A 21,066-nucleotide genomic window follows, 5' to 3' on the forward strand; every position below is an offset into this window, starting at 1 on the left:
AAGATGCACGGACTTGTTGAAGAAGTGACCTTGTGGAAATAAAATGAATGAATGAATGACTGAATGAATCTAGCATGATGTAGTCATGTGATCACGTATACGCTGCTCTCGTTCTTTCGAATTCATTCTTGGGCATCCAATTTCGCATTTACTGCAGTCAATTATAGCAGACACGTTTATGCTTTTATTTTCCATTTTCATTCATCAGTAGGTATTGTTTGCAAGCGTCATAACATTTCATATGTTCGTATTCATTCTTTATTCTGATATCGTCTTTGCAACAGTACTTTGAAAATATGTGTATGTGTTTATAATGTTCGATAGTATTATTTCAATCACAGATACATTGATCTTTAAGTATGTTTTGACATTAATTGGGAGAAGGAGGTTTCAATTTACATCGTGATTATTTCTTTCATCTGCATGTTTCATTAGTCTCCATACCGTCAAGCCTCGGCTTATATTGGAGACCCTTCTGTTTAAGTTCCCTAAGCTGTAAGCTGTTTGTATTTGTCTTGTATAATTGTACTAAGAATCATGTGTCGATATGCTGTTTGTCATAAATGACGTGTATAAAACCATATCTGATGTAACGGAATTAAACAGAAATAAATCAAATTAAATCAAATCAAATTATTTTCATTTGGTGGGTGCTACATTGCGTTAATCACCATTAGTAATAAAGTTCTTGAATCAGCTCTAGCCATCAATTTGTCAAGGTTATTACCCTCAAATTCTTCTACGATTCTTTCTCTGTCTTCTTGAGAGATACGCCTGTATCTAAGTTGTGCTGCCATTACTGGACATAAGAAAGTGAAGTGAACCTATGGTACTGGTGCATGTTTAGTTTATGACGGAAGATGGGCGTTACAACAAACTTGAGTTATTTAGAGTCAAAGACACCTTTACTGTATACTCAACACTGTGTGGATGAAACAAAAACTTACATTTAAATACGTATAAATCACGGTTCTCACCTTTTCAAAATAGAAATAACATTACGCCAATTTGAATGAACATGTTTGGAATTTGACTGCCCATACGCGAAATTGCATGACTGAAATACCACTTTCCGCCAGTGCTGGCGAATTTTAATGACTGAAGAGCACTTGCCAATTCGAATGCCCGTTTTACGAATTCGAAAGGCACGTGTGTGAATTTTATTGATCGAAATGCTAAATTGAACGAACAAGTTGCAATTTTGAATGACAGAATGTGCAGTGACGAGGATTTTCGCTAAATTGAACATCTGTTGAATGAACCTTTTATCAAATGGACTGACAAAAGTGCGAAATTGGCCGGGAAAACCTATAGTATAATATAGATTCCTCACTTAAGAATTCAATCACATTACTTCTGACACCGTGATAATAACCAGCAGGCAGTATCCTTTCAACGGCATCTCATAAACCGGTTTCTATTCACTGTGAACTCTTTTGATAACCGCAACATCATGATATCACTGAACACCGAATCGCTCATCAACATTCCTCAGGCTATATCTTTAGTATGACGTAACAATTGGTCAAGCTATGCTGACTATCATTATAATAAATTTGAAAAGTTTCTTGTGAGGTTTATTTTTACTCTTAATTACAATTATGTTTCTACAAATGAAGAGTTTGTTTGCAAAAACCGATAAGTACATATTTGTCAAATGGAGATATTTGCGATTAAAGGTGAAGAAAAATAAAGAGAATAATAAGAAAATGTTTGCTTCTTTTGTCCATAACGTCAAAAATATACCTTTATATGTAGTGACCAATATATCATTAAAAAGGTATTATTTTGTACTTTATGACAGAGCCCGTACTTCAAAATCTTCAAAAATGGACTTATCGTTTTTTGCAAACAAACTCTTCAATGTACAAAAGGTACAAATATAGTTTATTACTGGATTATTCTTACTTAAATCTCACAAACACACACCTACTGTTTCAAGAAACATATTTTTTCCTTTTTCGAATCCCAACATCTTTTAGAACAAACATAACAAGTGCCTCTGCAGCTTCTAAACCGTGGATTGATTTACCCTTGGAAATCGAGAAATGAAACATTGTAGCAAGTCTTTAATTCAAGACTCAAGACACTTTTAAGGTACTGTGCATTATTGTTAAGAATATCAGAAGCTTTTGCAGCGCATAAAATGTCATTATATGAGACACTGCATCACAAAGCCATCGAAAAGTCGCGAGGAAATGGATTCTATTCAGGGGGGATCCTGAAAGAGCAGACTCTATGTTTTAAAATGACATTTCATTCAATGTAAATGGACTTTCCAAACCCATAATGGCAAGAAAGTACACACTCTGGAAAAGTGTGTATACTGAGAAAAGATGCTTTGAAGTATAGGTCTACTCAAGTGCGTAATTTCACCCAGATGTAATCTCTGTAGTGAAAGGAAGAAAGATTGGGATATAAATCTCCATGGCGACCACTATGAAGGAATTGTTAAGCTGAAGTGAAGATTTGCACACCATTAGGTACATTCTATCAATGACCGATAGTACCACCCAAGGCAAGAGCATCATTCTTTCAAAAGGTATTAGTTCAAAGTGAATAGCGTTTCATGTGTTTCTGGTGGATATTTAAATCTGAGAAAGTCTACATGAGACTGAAACAAAGTCCTCTAGAAAAAAAAAAATCCATTCTTTTCATGATCACAAACTTTGGAAATGTGTTCAAAAAAAGAACTGCTCTTTTAGAAAATACATGAATAGATACAAAAAAAATTGACTAGTTTTTCCCTTTTCACTTGTTTTAAGTCCTCATGGAAAATAATTTCGTACAACTTTGTGTTGGTTTTGTGATGCACGGTCATCATTTAACAGGATGTGTTTTGCGCTTTATGAGTTGATATGAAATAGTTTTAATAATTGTCAATGTTGAATTCAATTCAGTTCAAAATTTATTTCAATTTCAATAGAATAAAAATTAACAAAGCATGCAAATAAGAGGCAGTGCAGTGACATAAGTTTGCTAATATTCTTTTGAATAATGCTCGCTAATGCAATAAAACGTATGTGCAAGTTTAAAACAATTAAGTTCAACGAAAAATGGAGGGACCCACTACAAGCAAGGCTTGTAATATGCGGGTTCCTTGTTGTACAATGTTCCTATTCATATTGCGCGGGTCATTGATTTTTACTGGCATAGGTAAAAGAAAACGACGAGTTCATTTCCTTGTGACAATAAAGTCAATACAAAAGTTATTTGTCAAGTACGACAGTCCTGTAGCGTTTGTTACCTCTAGATGGTGTTTTATGTGTCTGTAGTCTGCTTGTCGAAGAGGTCTGCACTAATGTCTTCATTTACTACCTTATACATTCATATTATATTGCTAGCACCTAACCATTGCTAACCCTATAACCACGTGCCTGAAATGCGCTTTATAGGAATTTTATAAACGTAAACAGAGGAAAACTGACCAGAGGAAAAAAAGAGAGAACAAATCTGTTCTTAAGTTGTAAAGTTGCTTCTGGCAGCACTTTGTAATTTGTAGAAGGTATCAACGGATGTGTGTGGTGGCAACCTTCCCACCACCTTGTGTCTGGTTCGATGGGAAGGTGTGAACAAAGCTTCAGTTAACAGCCTTCATTTTGTACGTCTTTCTCAATGCAAAGGTCTTACAATCATTGTAATTACGACAATGAAAAAACATCACTACTCAAGCTAAGCTAAATTGATTAAAACTTACAATTTTGATAGAATTGTTCAGATGAAGAGTTCTGCCCCCTACTATATGAGCGAAGCATACATGTTACGAGTTTTTTTTTTTTTCGAATTAGACTAGATTTAATGGTTACAGTGCACTGGCCACATAATTTCCAGTTTCATAGACAGAATTTGATGTCATGCATGTATGTGTTCATCATTACTGGTTACCGTGTTTCGACGCATCAATTTTGTTCAGTCTCGCGTTCCGCCGCTCAATATTCCAATTACATTAACCCGCGCTCGCTTTGCGCTGGAGGGTTTTTTTTTTTTCGTAAAGGTTCACGAGCTCGTATGACGTGCAGCTTTTAAGTTGGCTTCTTGTCTGACTCCAGCCGACACTCCTATACCGGCTCCTGTACTAATAATTCAAGACCGACGTGAGCAAACTAGTGTCTATTCCCATTTTATGGAAATACCTGCGCACGGGACTGCATGAGTGTAATTAGAAATGAAGGTAGTGTGTCTACTGTTGTTATGTAAATATCCGCTATTAAAGGAAGGCTGAGAAATATCGCGACGTCCACAATAGGGAAGGCGTTTCACGTCATACCAACAACAGCAACCTGTCGGGCTGTGAATGCGGGCAGATATTGAAGAAGTGCTCAGCCCAGAGGCAACTGGAAAGTTTTTTTTTTCCCCACCCGATAAGTAGAGCTTGGTGTAAACTAATCTTTCAGTGCTGCAAGACTGCTGAATAAAAGCGGACAATCGGTTTTTTTAGAGTAGATTCAAGATTGGGAAGACTGTTGCTGGTACTCTTTAACCATCCTGTCACGCCAGTACGATGGGAAGAACTCCCCTGGTCTGCCGGGTGACATTTGTCTGCCTATTCATCGGGAGTCACTTTCGTGGTATGATTAATATGTGAATTCTACTTTAATACCTTGATAGACGTGAAATGAAAACAAATTAGGTTTTGCATGATTTTTCAACATTTTAAATCATTTTATCAAGATGCAGTTACAATTATCGATGGTTTTGAATGATATTTCATCATCATTGTTTGGTAATTATCGTTGCTATTGTTGCTATAACTATGTTCTTGTTTCGGGCCCAATCACAGAACTGTGCATGCACGGCGCACGGTTATAGCTATATGTCTATGTATTATGTTTATTTATTACTTTACAGGACATCGACTTTTTTTCTCTCACATTCATCACATAATAGCCAAGAACCTTGCCATTCAATTTCCGCGTTTTTATTCACAATTATATTGAAAAAAAAATTGTTTATACTTTGTGTAAAGTGCAGCATAACCTTGAGTGTAATAGCGTAGGATATTATTTGTTGCAACTATTAAACATTGCGTCAAATGCCTACCTGTTCATGTATGTCTGTGTATGTGGTCCCGGCATCACAGGAAAACTGATGACACACAAAGGCAACGATTCACCATGAAAATACAACAATACTAACAACAAGTACTGTAGTCTGCAGTGTCCTATACGTGCTTAAAGAAACTTGCAAATATTGACATGCGCTAAAACCGTATTTTCTCGCTGTATATTCGGTTTCAAATGTCAAGCAAGTTTCGCATTGTTCTAAATGCATTCGATGGTAATCTTGCTGTAAGCTCCTCCGAATGAACATTTTCACATCACCACACGTGAGAAAGGTTTTATATGAATTAAGTGTGGTCAAACTACTAATGAGATTGATGCGACTCTCGTTATAACAAAGTCCTCGGGACAGTAACTTTTTTTTTCCTTTTATATAGAAGTATCGTTATAGTCGAACAGTAATGTATATTATAAAGTTATATGGGTAATTACTTTGGGACTTGAATTTTTACGTCGTTGCAACGAGAATGTCGTTATAACCGCATTCGTTATAACGGGATTGAACTGTATGTATAGTGTACAGCTGGCTTCTCTGCTCAGGTCCTGCTAGTACCGACGTGTGTCCGACCCTTTCACAATCATGTGAGTGGGTATATAAGATTATTCTGTAACATTGCGTTGAATCTGTGTCAACGCGATGGAGATTTCACTCAGGCTAATGAAAAATACCATGACTCTTGAATAGTACTGTTATTAAGGATTCTCGTGTCAGTAGAACGTCGAATCCAGTTGATTAAAGGTTACATTAATTCCGGAAATGAGATAGTGATACAGCCTTTGGGTCTGGTCGACCGGAACTGGCCCGCCAGCAGGTTGAGCTCAGATATAAATTAAAGCAAGACCAACGTCCTTTAAGATAAGTCCTCTTGACAATGTTCCGATCCTGATTTGTGCCTGTTTATCACAGCGGTATTAAAGTCTTTTATTGCAACGTTATCATTCCTGCGTGGATACACAATTGGGACCCATGATTAACAAAATCTCCTCTTTCATATGATAAATAAACAAAAAAGGGAAGATATAATTTCTGGAGTAGGCTAAACTTTCAGAAGTATTAAGAAGAATCAAGAACAGCGTGTGGATAGTCTTGCTCGATCCTGAGGAATACCGCAGAACCAGAAATTTTCGAGTGCGTGACACTTTCGCGAATTATACAAGGAGCCATTAATATTGTTCAAGAGAGTTGCACACGAAAATTTTCTTCCGCTCACTATGTTGAACGCCACTGACAAATCTCGAAAGTCTCATCCTGTGAATATTTCTAGTTTTACATTTGCCCACTACTGGGCTATGGCATTTAGAGGGACGCAGCCGTTTTGCAATCGTTTACCACTGTTTACTGGCCGTATTATCACGCCCCCTATTCCGTTGGTACAGAGTACCACTATATAGTCTTCGGAAATTTTCATTTCGAAACGCTGCACACGCGGCGGTATAATGATATTAAATTGGCCGTTTGACCTAAAAAGCCGGGTGGCCAACAAACAAGTACTCTTATGTAATGCCTTGGTTTGAATGAGGCATTCTTCCAACTGTTGCTCATCGTACACAATGCACAATACAAGATGAATACGAGAACAGAAATTCTAGGGGAAAAAAAAACCTTCCTTCGCAAATCGTTACTAAAGGGTGTCAAGGCAGCCAATGGAAACAAAATAAGCACTACCAAGCCATTGTAAAATGTGCGTTAAGCCTGTGTCTCCGGGAAATTAGAATATCAATAGCTTTGTTACAGGGTTCACTTGGTTTCTGTCTTCAGTGCCTTTATTCTTATGAATACGATCGTAACGTGCAGGGTAGGTATTGGACCTAATTATGTGTTATGGAATACTCAACAAACGCTTGGTTCTTAAGGGCAGTGAGATGGCTGGGATGTGAGTTTGGGTTCGAGTTCGAATCCAAGTGACATTGTGTATTATATCATGCTGGCTAATTCCCCTGGTGTAAAAGGCAAAATACTCTGCCTCTCGGATAAGGTATTACATGAAGGTTCCTTGCAGTGCGAAAGAGTTGGAATCCACGCAAGGAAAAAACAAACAAACAAGACGAAAAAAAAAACCCGCTTAGGCTACTGTCATAACTCAGAGCGGCGACCGACCGATTTGTAGCCTGCTCGGTCGCCGCTGAAATTTTGAAACCGCCCAACAGTTTTTGAGATGTCGAGCAGGCTATGAAACTCAAGCGATGCCCGAGTGATGCCCTGTCGATTTCCCGTCGGTCACCGGTCGATTTTAGGTTAAAAATTTACGAAACATGGGGATCTTCTCCGCGCAGAGACTGACCAGTCACCGAGCGATGCCCCATTGGCAACTGGACGATCTTCCACCGGCCACCGGCCGATTTTTACGAAATCGCTCAGCGACCGACGGGTGATCGATATGTCATCTACCAGTGTACCGTAGGCGAACCGGCGGACGCCCGCCGGTCTCTGCCAGATATTTCTCACGAGCTACCTAGGTTTATTCATTTACCTATGTGATTTTTGATGTAATAATAATTAATTAATGAAACAAAAGATTTAAGAGTTAATTTATCAACTACCAAACCTCAGCTATGTGAAACCACAGAAAATTAGAAATTATGTATTCAAACAAAGGGAGGAAAACCTAAGATGGAACAAAAATTAGAATAGATTAGAATTTTCCAAAATATCTTTGTTTGCTTCTATATTTTACATTATATTTAGCTATTCCTACCTAATTTCATATTTTCCTTTTCCCATCTCTTGACATTCATTACTTCTTCATTCAATAGGCCTTCGATAAAGATAACCAAATCATTACTAAGTCTACATATCGACACTAAAAAATCATCTCGTTTTCCCAAAAGTGGTTGTTCCTGTCTTCCATGTTCCTCATGTTGGTTGCCGAGATGTTGAGATGCTGAGATGTTGGTGGGGTTTTCTTGCCTCTATTCCTCCCCCTGCTTCTTCCACATATTGTCCTCGATTCTCTTCTATTCCCTGGTTTCTTTCAGTGTTTCTGTCATTTTATCTTTTCTGTTTTTAGTCCCTAAATCGCTCGACGACGACCGCCCGATATATTCCATTGGTTTTCTTTTGTGCTTTTGTCATTTTTGTCTCTATTATTTTTATTTCCTAAATTGCTCGACGGCGACCGCTCGATCTATTCCCTTGGTTTTCTTCTGTGCTTTTGTCATTTTTGTCTCTGTTATTTTTGTTCCCTATATCGCTCGGCGGCGACCGCTCGATTAGGTCAGTGTCTAAGCGTTTGCCGCTCGGACACCGAGCGTATTTTGGGCAGCGAGTGAAAACTGGTCGGTCGCCGCTGCAATTTTAACTCCGTGTTAAAATTTCAGTGGCGACCGACCAATGCCCTAAAAATGAGTGGTGCCTGGTCGGTCACCGGTCGGCGTCCGACCGAAATTGGCTAAAAACTCGCCGACTGGTCGCCGAGCAGGCTGATTTTGGGGGTTGTGACCGTAGCCTTAGTTCATCTATCGCAAAGAGCAGGGTGAATAACCCCGTGGGGTCCGTAATTCTCAAGTACTGACAACTGGACCCCATGGGAGACCAGGTAGTCCTAATGCAGCTGAATATAGGTTGCCCAGACATCTCGTCAGATGGAAAATGAAAATAGACGAAACTTCTTGAATTGTCTATCAATACACTGGTATATTGATTATCTTAACAAATGACGTATTGAAATATATATACTCTATTCACAAAAAGTAAAAATCAGTCTTCAATAAGAAACTATCTCTCCTTTTCCTAAGTTTCATATAGACTGTATTATCTTAAATACTTGAAAATTGGTTATGTGAAAATAGTTATCTACGGTAACGCATGATGTGCTAATTCCCGAACAATACTGCTTTGGAAAACACAGACTTTGTAATCATTGAAATAATTGACAAAATTACCGAATCACTTTTAAAAAAAGAACGTAATCATCATACCATAGGAGTTTTTATAAACCTCTCTTACAACCCACGCAAAAATATCGATAAAGGGGGGGGGGGGGGTACACTTATATCTAGTTAATAGATCCTAGTTTGTTCAATACTAGCATAGATATGATAGAGGCAGTTATAGTTCCCAGCCAGCCATCACAAAATGTGGGGTTCTTCAAGGATCAATCTTGGGTCAGCTTCTCTTCTTGATGGACATTAATGTATTTGCGCCATTATCATCATACATCATTTGTAGATGACACTAATAAATGCTTATGCATTTTGTTCCCATAGTGATCTAGATGAGCTCCCTGAAACTATCAATACACAATTACTTACAGCTGAATTAAACACAACCATGAATGATAGATTTGCATCAGGCCTAATTATGCTCTTTCTCTCTCTCTCTCTCTTTCTTAAACCAAACAAAAACCCCCTCTGAAAAAAATGGCGATATTACCGCGCCGTCAAAGTCGTGGTCAAATTCCCGGCAATAATGATATTATAACAGTCATGACAGTCCTCGTTATCCAGGGTAGCCCCTTCAGTTAACACTGTTCTATCAGAGGGCCCTAACATTATTATTACCCAAGGGTTGCGAGGTACCCATTCATACACCTGAGTCGAGAGGATGGTTTTGGTTGAAAAAAAAAAATAAATGAGTTAATAATAATGATAATAATAATAATGATAATAATAACAACAATAACACTGATAATAATAAAATCTTGTCCAAGCCGAAGGACGTAACTGGATGGGATTCGAACTTCGGGTCCTCCGATTGAACGTCAGAAGTATTATCCACTATGCCACGGTGTCGTGGATTTATTATGCACACTACACAATAAAACTTTGCAGGCACAGCACAAACGTATGCAGCAAAACGGCAAATTATTGTAAACAGCCTGACATTCATTTCATTCAATCTTCCACATCCATGTTTGTTTGTCTGTTTGTTTGTTGTTGTTTTTTTTTCGGGCGTTGCTATCACTTCGATCATTTGCCCATTCATTCATTCATGTTCATTCATTCATAATAATATGAATGATAGTATCGCCCTTTGGTACAGTATTGGTGGAGATGAGAATTGGGCTTTTACCTTTTTGTGAGATACCAAGAAAACACTTATAATATAGGACAGAGCATACCATTTTAAGAGGAATCCAAAGTTTATTTTTTGATGAAAATCGGGTTTGGAATTACTGAAACATCCAAAAACAAAGTAAAACAAAGCGATCGTAATAAAGTGTGGGTCCCACACTTCATTAGAATCGCTTTTTTTTGATATCTCAGCCATTTCAAAACCAATTTTCATCAAATAAACGTTGAATTCCTCATAGAATTACATGCTCTTTCATATGTCATAAAAGTTTTTTCATGATTTCCCTCCCCAAAAAAAAAAGAGTTAGAAACCTGAAATTAGGTCTCAACCAAAACTATACGATCCCTTTAACTAACCTTGTCGTTATCTCATCAAACAAAGTGTTGTATCAAACGTTGTGTCTGCTTGTCGTCCGACCATTTAGTCCTTTCTACCATATGACTACTCTTGTTGATATTTAGTTGAAAAGAATGAAGAAAAAGTATCAGCATGCAAACAAGTTTCTATCCTCAGATTCCGTTACTTTTTTCGAATTGGCAGTATTTTGTAACATTTTCTCCGGATTTAGGCAGACTTTATGAATTTCTTTAGTTCTAAACATTCTTTGACATTTTAATTTTAGTGAAATTCGAAGTTGCCATATATGACGTCTAGATGATAAATACTGCAGAAAATTAATTCTGCAGACCTTAGTAGGATGAGGAGTGTATCCAGTGTTAGTTTAATCCGATAATCCCGTTACAATGGTTGCCATGGGTTTTTAAAACCCCTTTTTGTTCTATGCACAATTACGTTTGACTAAGAGCAACTTTGTGAATTGACCTTTACCTTCAAAGAGAAATTTTCTTAAAAGCTGCATTCCTGCATGTTTCTTTGCCATCATCTATTTGATGGATTAGGAATGTATAATCTTGATGAGATGCGTACAACTTTCAAATGAGAATCTCCTCTCTCAGAATTTGACCCATACTGAAGAGAAATATCATCTTACGTTAATGTGAATTTTGTAATGTACTTTCACAGAAACAAGTGTATCAGCCTCTAAAATCAGTAGTAATTAAGTCATTGATGTCAAACTGAGAATGGAACTATCTGTATGGACGATAGAAAATTGATGAGGGGGTGAATAAACAAAATATTCTGTGAGGAGACAGGGTTGACAGTGCCCAATGATGGTGAACGAAACAATATTTGTCCTCTACATAGTGTAACTACGACAATATGTGTGGATTATATTGGGTTCAGTTTGTTTAAATACTATAGTAAGGGCTTGTTAGGAGCGGAAGAATGCACCTTTATCCGGTTAACGTAATGAAAAGTAATACTTTCTAGTCATAACCTTTCTGTTGATTGGTGTTGCTGTTTTGGTTCAATCAATCTCTCTCAGCTCTCCAAATATCAAGCAGTATTCAGGTATAACACAAGGAATCTTGTATCATCATACAGGAGCTATTGATTACGTCGTGCTGCACAGTGTCAAGGCTATAAAAGCCAGTAAATGCGCTTTATCACCCTTTCTTCTCTCTTTTTAATTTGGAGAAAACTAAATTAGAGTAATTTGCATATTATCTTTTCACTGCTATGTAGAGTAGAGAGAAGGCGAATAATGATTAAGTGACACTGATTTTCATTTTGTTGGCGTGTTTCGAAATAACCTTCATGATAGCGAATTGTGAATAATGGAAGGAGCAAGCAGAATATAGACTGCGTTTGATAACCTTTTCTTCATGCCAATTCAGATCATAATTCTAATTACCCAATAGACCGCACTCAAATTCACTCAAATTCTTGTCGTGCTTTGTTTACAATAGAAGGCCTTAACAGCCACAAAGCTTGCCAGATAGGCTTGCCCTACCTAATTAGAAAAAAAAAAATGGCAGGTGAATACAAGCGTTCTCTTCCAGACTGTATAGGAAGAGAAACATCCATGAACTTTAATGCATTACATAAGCGGTCTATTGTAAAGGTTTCTTAGGTAAGAGGTAAAATTAAAGCAGATGAGAGCTATGAATGATCGATGAACAATAATTGGTTCCCTCTGCGCATGAGAACGGAAACGATTACGTAATGCTTACAGGTAATTAGACACGAAAAAATGCTTCACATATCGCCATGAATGACGTGCAAAAGTGTAATGGACCTATACAACTCATGATTATGAGTGCCAGGACGAACAGGTTGGCACCACAATTCAAAGTAAGGTCAATATGAAATCTTTTTTGAAAATCAGTTGCAAGTTTTTGTTTGTTTGTTTGTTTGTTTGTTGTTGTTGTTTTTGAAAATCATGGGAAAGGTTTATTATGGAAAAAAAGATGAGGATATTCGACGAATAATAGCATCGGCGCGTGTCCCCAACGTATGTCCGATGTAACGTCTTTATAAGCCGTAAATACACAAACACACACTTACATACTAGTATACATGTCACATAAGCTATGTATATTCATAAAGTGAAAGAGAGCGAGGGAGAGGGAGAGAGAGAGAGAGAGAGAGGGAGAGGGAGAGAGAGAGAGAGAGAGAGAGAGAGAGAGAGAGAGAGATCAGATGTTTCGATCCAAATTCTAGACCTGTATAGCCACTCCCTGGGATGTCCTGTATGGGACTGAATATGTTTGTGTTGCTAGCGCAAATTCATTATTTCTGTCCTAAAAATAGTACGTGCTGAGGATGACACCAAAATTAACGATAACAAGGGTAGTGACTGAGAAGATGTCCCAGGAAGCACAGTTATGATTATACTACAACTATGATTTATTGGTGATATAAGAGCAATAGTTATCATAGCCTCTGCGAAACCACTATCTAATTGATAATAAATACCAATAGAACAGGGTTGCATTATTTTGTTTCCATATAAAAACATAACATTTACAAAAATCGAAACACAATTGCATTGGTACATTTGTACATTTTGAATGGAAGGATCATACTAGGAAGCACACACGAGGCTTGTTGGAAACGATCCCCTACAAACAATTATTACATTTCAACTGAATAATCATCAGACAGGAAATTCATTCTGCAATTACTCATCAGCTCGATTGTAATTTGTGTCTGAAAGAGAACTTTAAGGTCTGTTGGTCGCCGAGGTTACAGTGTGGACAATCATCCGTGGACCTTGCCATTATCTCGATTAGATTGAGACTGAGACACTGACTTAAAACAACGAGAGAAGGAGGGGAGTGATTAAAAGGGGCAGCGAGACACGACACGGATATAATTGTTCCAAAGAATTAGGCAGATTGTAGATTTGTGTGAGTGCGTGGTCGAGTGTAACTGAAAGGGAATGAAATTGAGTCGGTGATGATGGATTGTTTACAAGCGATAGATATCATTTCAATAAAATTGGGTCACTATACGTATTCCATTACAATAATCATCAAAGCTCGTTAGTGTTTACTGTCCAACCCATCATACTTATCATTAATTTTTTAGAACGAAGTTAGTTAATATCATGAGTAATCGCATGGACAGATAATGATATGTATAATTACAGGCTTTTTAGCGAGAGCAAGAGACTATAGAATACATCGGCCTTTAGGATCTTATCTATAAGACATTAAATAGAGCGGAATGCTTGTAATCAATGTCATAGACAGAGCAAAGAACATCGACAGGAAAACGATATTTAGTAACATTTCTCAGTCCATTTTATAACACGAGTCTTATTTCATGTGTGGCATTAATGGGTCCAAAAGTGAAAATTGGCACACGCCTGCTGTTTACTATTAAAGGTGACGTCGTGATCCTTTGGTATTCGTCCTCTGTAGATTTTATCCCACAGACGTCTTAATTATATTTACAGTAAATTCACGTGCATCCAAGACTGCTCTCGAGTGTAAATCAAAAGAAATTAGACCAAACGAGATATCTATTACAGATAACATATAAATCAAGCCTGAGTATCATCATAGTATACGCTCCGTTTTCTTCACTTTGATACTGCGATGCCACAGCTGAAGGGGTCGGCCTTGTTGCAGATATCAGGGCATTCCCTTTATTGTCACTTTGATAAAGCAGTCCTTGATAATCCTTGAGTATTGAGTGCCATTTCAAAGGGCAGTCTTGTTTTACTCGCTGGAAAGGATTCTTTTATATCTACTATTAAAGCTTAAGTTGACTTTAAGTGCGAATTTAATCATAATAATGTAATGGATAAGAATAGCAAAGTGAGGAAATAGAAACAGAATACGTTCTTATGGTTATAATCATAATATATGTTGTATGATATCTGTGTGTGTGTGTTTGTGTATGTGTGTGTGAAGTTCATGTTTATGTTTGGGCTGGTTTGATTTTATTGTGTTTTTTTTTTTTCTAATCTATGCAACCAATGATCACTCACACACAATTTAACAATGTCGAGCGGTCGGCTTCCTGTAGTCCAACGATAACATGATGAACAGACACCACTCCAACAAGTGAATTTGTCAGAAGATTTGAACTCTGATATGAAGGTTTAATAATTCCCTGCCTTGTTTGTATCCTGTAGGAGGCAGCACTCACTGTGAAAGCTTTCGGCATGTTCAGAGCATCTCTTCCCCGAACCTACCAGAGCGGTACCCGCCGGACTTCCGGCGAGAGTGGTCAGTTGAAACAACAGAAGATGAACAGGTAATCACTCAACAATAATCTTGATATTATTATACTCACTGTACAAGCTGCACTTACTGAAAAAAAACCCAAACCAAAACACAAACCCTTTGTCACACATATGCAAACAAAATAATAAACGTACTACTATTATAAGATCACTAGTATTCCTGTATACCATTTTACTAGTTTGTTATGCATCAACGAAATAAATAAATGCGATATTGACATCAGGTTCAATGAAAGAGAAAAGTTGTCCATTGTCTTGACAACGCTAGAAAATTAAGCTATTTGAGACACATTTTGCGTTTTCGTGAGACAAAGTTTCATTAACCGAATATTCGAGGAAACATAGCAAGACGGCACCCAATAATATAAATTGTTTCCAATTATACACGGCAACGTGCATAATCGAAATGTTGGGATTGGGGTATGGTCATCAGATTACAACGACGTAACCATTATCATGAAAGACGATATCATTGTGTATAAGCAGTAGCCCAGTGGTCATCCTACGAGACCGACACCCACGAGTCGCAGGGCCCACGAGATCAACATTGAAAAAAAAAAAAGGTCCATGAGTGAGTCATACAGCTCATGAGCTCGAGACTAGGCACATAAGGACCATGAGTGCGACAGTACGCAAACAAGGCCCACGAGTCTGATACCAGGCAAAAAAAAAAAGGCCCACTGGTTCGACAATGGGTAAAAAGCTCACGAGACCGACATTACAACCGTTACACTGAGCACATCTAGCTATCTTCATTGCTGTGTAAAATGTGTAGTTTACATGTGTGTGTGTTTTTTAACTGTCAATATTTGTATGCGTACACGAGCGTCTGTGCGTATGTGTGACTGGTCAAATAAGAAAACATATTCATAATGCAGCCCAACATTGCATTCAATTCAACTTTTCCAACAACTAACCCTTGCTATAAATTTTCAGAAAACTCGGCCATTAGATAGCAATGTGTCGTCGTTTTTCTTTTTCTTTTTTGGCACTGAAGATTTGTGTAAGGTCAGCTTGTCAAGTAGCGTGACATTGATTGAATTAATTCAAATAAACGTGAGAGCTTTCTCCCTAAAATGAGCTTGGATTTGAGGTAGGATAAGAGATAGGTGAAATATCCAAAGAATTATATTGGTTTTTTTTTTCATATTGGAGTTTGTTGTTGTTGGTTTTTTTTTCAGCCGAATCAAGTAATTTTGTAATTCTATCTGTCTTGAAATCAGCAAATTTATCAGGACAGCGTGGTACTAAGTGTACTATTATAGATTCTTTATGTTTCCCACAAAAGTTCAGTGATATTGTGACAAAGAGATGTCGTAAGGGCTGAGTAGCAGTTTTAACGCAGGCTTGCGCAGCCTAACCTTAACGTTTGTATAGTCACACACTATAGTACCCAGTCCTGTACGATCTAGGATGGATAAATACATAATTGAAGTATACCAATCAGGTTCCAACAGTGAAGACAGTAAACTTGAGGGCATGGTTTGGAAGGAAACACCATCCGCAAAGTCAGGTCACGTAATGTATCATGCTTTAGTATCGTGTTTCAACGTCATTAAAGCTGTAGATTAAAACTTGCATGATTGGTCAAGGCACAATAAGCCAGGGAAACAATTATAGTCGCGATCAACGGAAGAAAATGGCTCATTAGCATCGCGTGTGATTCACTTTTCAAATCAAGAACTTCGTTACCTGTGTTCGTCTGTAATCGTGGTTCAAAGGGAAAGCAATGTCATACAGTATCGGTTCTAAAAATATCATGATTATGATGACAATGATGATGATGATGGTGATGATGATAATGATGATGATAAACAACATTTATATAGTGCCATTTATTTGTAGAACGTTCAAAGGCTCCCAGCTCCCGAAATACGTAACCCGTTCTTAAGTTCAGATTTGAAGGTACAAGGTTGTTTACAATTCGAACTTGGATTGGTAGAGCGTATCATGCACAACTGTATGAGGATCTGGAAGAAGGGCATGAATATAGTGTGTATGATTATGTCTAGGTTTTGAATTGCAAGTTTGATCATAGGTTTGGCAGTGATCAGTCTCCAGAATGGTAACCCTGACCTGTCTACTTTGTACCAGCATGTGAATTTACATTGAAAGGGTGATCTAAAGGCAGTCACAGTCACGTGACAGTCAATGACATCTACAAAGAGATTATTCACCACCGGAAGAAAGTTACGTGTACTCTCCTAAGACGCTTTAATTGAGGGCATCTTACGTGTCTTATAGGTAGAGAATAACTCTCATCAGAGCATGGAATCAAAATAGAACACGTCATTAGAATCTTATTCTAAGCTGAAATATCCCCCACAACAATCTTTCTTATAAGAGACGCCCCTTAAAGAATGTTGGTCACTCAAAGTTATTGAATTATCTTACTTTTGTAATGATCGAGGTTATCTTTAGTTTATGAAACTTTGAAAATATTTCCTAAAGCAGCATTAACGATACCACATAATATGATTTGAGATGAAAATGCAAAAGGTTAATGACATTGATAGTGCTCCATTTGATAAGCTTGCCACTTCTATCCTTTCTATTTCCGCTGTACTCCAGTCGACATTTCTTTAAAGGAGACCTCAGGATTATTTTCAGACGTTTACATTTCAACAATATAAATTAGATATACTGGGAACAGAGTTTCAGAATTTATAGTGATTGGGAGGAGGAATAAGAATGTTTTCAAAATTGATAACGAATCACAATGAACAAGAATGACATGGCAGCTTCACCATATACGAATGCATGAGTTGGGGCTCAAGGAAGCAGATCAAAAGAACAAAAATGCATTATTTCTACGTTGGTAGACTTGTCAAGCAAGCAGCATTGTTCATGAAATTACACTGCTACATTTTCTGAAACATGTGCATCTCCTATGTCATCATCCTTGTTCAATGAAATTTGTTTTGGTCATTTTTCAGGGTATTGATTTTTCTGTTCAAGAACCACAATAAATTCCACAAATCTATACAAGGAGCTGTGGTGTGTGAACTATATGATGTGCAATTATGAAAAATAGTCTGGACTTCCCCTTTAATAATAAAGGAACTGTTTTTAAACGAACAGGGGTGCAATAATGTGAGGACGGCGACAAGGCGTAACACAACTGAGGATGAACATTATAAGGTCATGCTATCTTGAGTACTCTTTATCCTATGATCTCTAAGACATTCCCTAGAGAATGGATAAAAATAAAATTTTGTGGCAAGGAGAACTTTTTATAGTACAAGTCCCCTTTTCAGCGAGGTATATACCACTATGTGTCTGTAATAATGAGTTTTTGAGGGATTTTCTGAGTTTCTATATGTTTTCTTGACACTTTGTTAAACTGTTTCTTAAGGTTACGATACAAGTTAACGTTCTGGAGATCGAGCGACCTTGGGACACACTCACAGTAAGTCACTGGTTCACCCACAATAACAGCAACGAAACTTTCAAGCTGTCAAGCGGCAATGTGACGTCACTGTTTCTACCGAATGGCGGTCACACAACAATCGAGTTTTGCAGTGACGTCATGAGGGAGTTTGATGGTTTTGACTTGGATGTGTACTCGTCTCTCATTAATGGTAAGATTTTTAAAGTTTCCATTCCTGGCGATCCTTTTGATATAACATGTCCTCTTTAATCAAATATAGTTTTTAGTTTAATACATTTAGCAATATTCTTTAATCCCCGTTTGAGAAAGATGATTTAGACACTGTTTCAATGAATTTCAACTGCTCAGTCAGGCTACACGCAGGGTGTGTTTATCCTTCCTGAAAAAAGGGGACATTGTATTATTACGTAAAACGCAAACGCCCCAACGCCAGGTAAACATTTCGTTTCTGTTGTTTTTCTTAAAATAAACAAATATGAAGTTATGTGTCTTTTGTATATAGATTCAACAGGTCTACTATACCCGTCACAATCTGCAATTAGACGCTAATCTTAACATCGATACAACGAGAAACTTTCTCTGACCATGTCATAGCCACCCAGTCCCTAGCTTTTTGCACACGATCAGTAGAAATTGTTAGGTGATAACATCATCAGCTCAGTCATGTCGAGTTCACATGATACTGTTTTACGAAATTTCCTTGCTGCGCTAATTGAATTATTTTGCTCTTACTTATCAAGTTAAGTTTTAACTTTTCGGGAATTCCCGCTGAGTAAAAGAGAAATTCGTCTATATTATGTTGAAGTATTATTAACGGCAAATAGATACTTTTAACAGACTATCTGTACTATGTTATTTATGCCACCAGCCACGTGTGGAAGCGATAATCTCCACGGCTTCGTGTGTTCGTCGGGACTGCAGACGATCAGGACTGTAGCCAGGTGTGATCACGTGGTAGACTGCCATGACTTTTCCGACGAGGTTGGCTGCGGCAGTGAGTATCCGCCTACACTTATCCAGTGGATGAAAATCACAATATTAAGACACAATGGTCCTTTACGCACACAGTTACACTTAATAATTTTTAAAGACATTTTTCTCTTTTTGAGATTTTTTTTTTGTTTTCTCTCGCTGTATAATGATGATTATAAGTATGTATGCATGAGCGAATTACTTACAATTGTGTGTACATTTGTAGGTCATTTAATGCTTAAGTAGATAATTAGAAGGTTGTTCTTTACTGTAACATTAGCTCCAAATGTTGTCCTTGACAAGAGATAATGTCAGATATTGACTTGTTTGGTAACCGTTGTGTTCGGTATTATTCTTTCAATGAAACTCCTTCCAATTTTGTGTGGTCATAACCTGACTTGGAGTTATTCCATAACAATCATAGCACAACAAAAAAAAATTAACAACGACAACAATAATAACAACATTACACTCTTTAAACATGTCGAGGTAGGATGCAATGTGGATTTAAAAAAAATCGAGTGAACACCTTTTTTGGCGCTAACATCGATTCGCAACGTTTTCCAGACTGCAGTGCTGACTTCTTCGCGTGTCGAGGAAGCGATATCTGCTTGGCAGCGGATTACCAATGTGACGGTGTCAACGACTGCCCTCTATCGGACGATGAAGAAAACTGTGGTGAGTTTTACCAGAACTTTTAAAAGAAGACAAATATTCTTTATTCATTCTTATATTACTTCTAAAATGCGCATTTAGACAATACGGGATCAATAAAAGGAAAAAAGTTTTTAAAAAGATTAGATTAAGAGATGATTATAGGGGCACTCCAGACGATTTTCATAATGTCATATCATGTGGTACATAAATCAACAGCTCCATGTATAGATTTGTGGAATCTGTTGTGGTTCTTGAGCAGAGAAACAAGACTTTGAAAAACCTTAAACAAATTACAGCGAACAAGGATGATGACATATAGGATGAGGCTCACACATTTCAGACATGTAGCAGTGTAATTCCATTGCAATACCGCTTGCTACAGAGTTCACATGTGTATAATCTATGCATGCCTTCTTCTTTTGTTCTGCTTCCTTCAGCTCCAACTCATGCATTCTTATGGTGACCATGCCATGTCATCATCCTTCTTCATCGTCATTTGTCGTAAATTTCGAAAATATTCTCATTCTTCATCCCAATTATCGTAAATTCTGAAACTTTGTTCTCAGTATAACTAATGCTAATGTAAAAATCTTATTATCATCCGGAGGTCTTCTTTTAAGGGATCGTATTGTTTTGGTTGAGACCTAATTTCAAGTTTCTAACATTTTTTGGTGAGATAATGAGAAACCTCTTAACTCTTATGAAATTGGAAAGAGAATTAATCTTTCCATCGATGTTATTATTGAAGAGGGGACCACATTCTGCAAGCTCTGTCTTTTTAGTGGGTCTCTCCATTTTTCGCACTTTAAGCAAAGTTATACATGTACTTTATTTCGATCACTTCTGGGTTTTTTTTTTACTACAATGTATAATTACCATAAGGTCCTCCTCAATTGCCTTACATTCTTTTCGATACATAATGTTCTGTTTACCTTATTTTCTGTTGTCAAAAGAAGTGTAACTTATATGTTTTGTCGAAAAATGAAATAAACTTTGAATTGAATTGAATATGTTACTCTATGAGGAATTCAACGTTTGTTTGATGAAAATTGGTTTCGAAATGGCCGAGATATCCAAAAAATGAGTGATTCTAATAGAGTGTGGGACCCATACTTTATTACGATGGCTTTGTTCTACTTTGTTTTGGGGTGTTTCAGTCATTCCAAACGCGATTTTCATCTAATAAACTTTGAATTCCTCTTAAAATGGTATCCTCTGTACTATATCATAAGTGTTTTCTTGGTATCTCGCAAAAAGTTAAAAACCCAATTCTCATCTCCACCAATACTGTACCACCCCTTGAAACCCTTTCAGATCTTATTCGACCATGAACACAAAAAGACATTTTTTTTTTCAGTGAACACCACTTGTG

General features: G+C 37.3%; 1 protein-coding gene across 1 annotated transcript in view; it reads left to right on the plus strand.

Annotated features, from left to right (window-relative positions):
- The window catches only part of LOC139716045 (uncharacterized), a 38,695-nt gene that overhangs the window by 2,322 nt on the left and 15,307 nt on the right, over window positions 1-21,066 (plus strand). The window contains exons 2-5 of the mRNA XM_071627599.1: window positions 14,564-14,685; window positions 18,030-18,255; window positions 18,934-19,059; window positions 19,605-19,715. Of these exons, the coding sequence (XP_071483700.1) occupies window positions 14,564-14,685; window positions 18,030-18,255; window positions 18,934-19,059; window positions 19,605-19,715 (585 nt within the window). The remainder of the gene's footprint in view (window positions 1-14,563; window positions 14,686-18,029; window positions 18,256-18,933; window positions 19,060-19,604; window positions 19,716-21,066) is intronic.

This window comes from Diadema antillarum, unplaced genomic scaffold (genome assembly GCF_040938485.1).
Source record: "Diadema antillarum isolate AM-2024a unplaced genomic scaffold, OU_Dant_1.0 scf00000060, whole genome shotgun sequence".
NCBI classification, from domain to species: Eukaryota; Metazoa; Echinodermata; class Echinoidea; order Diadematoida; family Diadematidae; genus Diadema; species Diadema antillarum.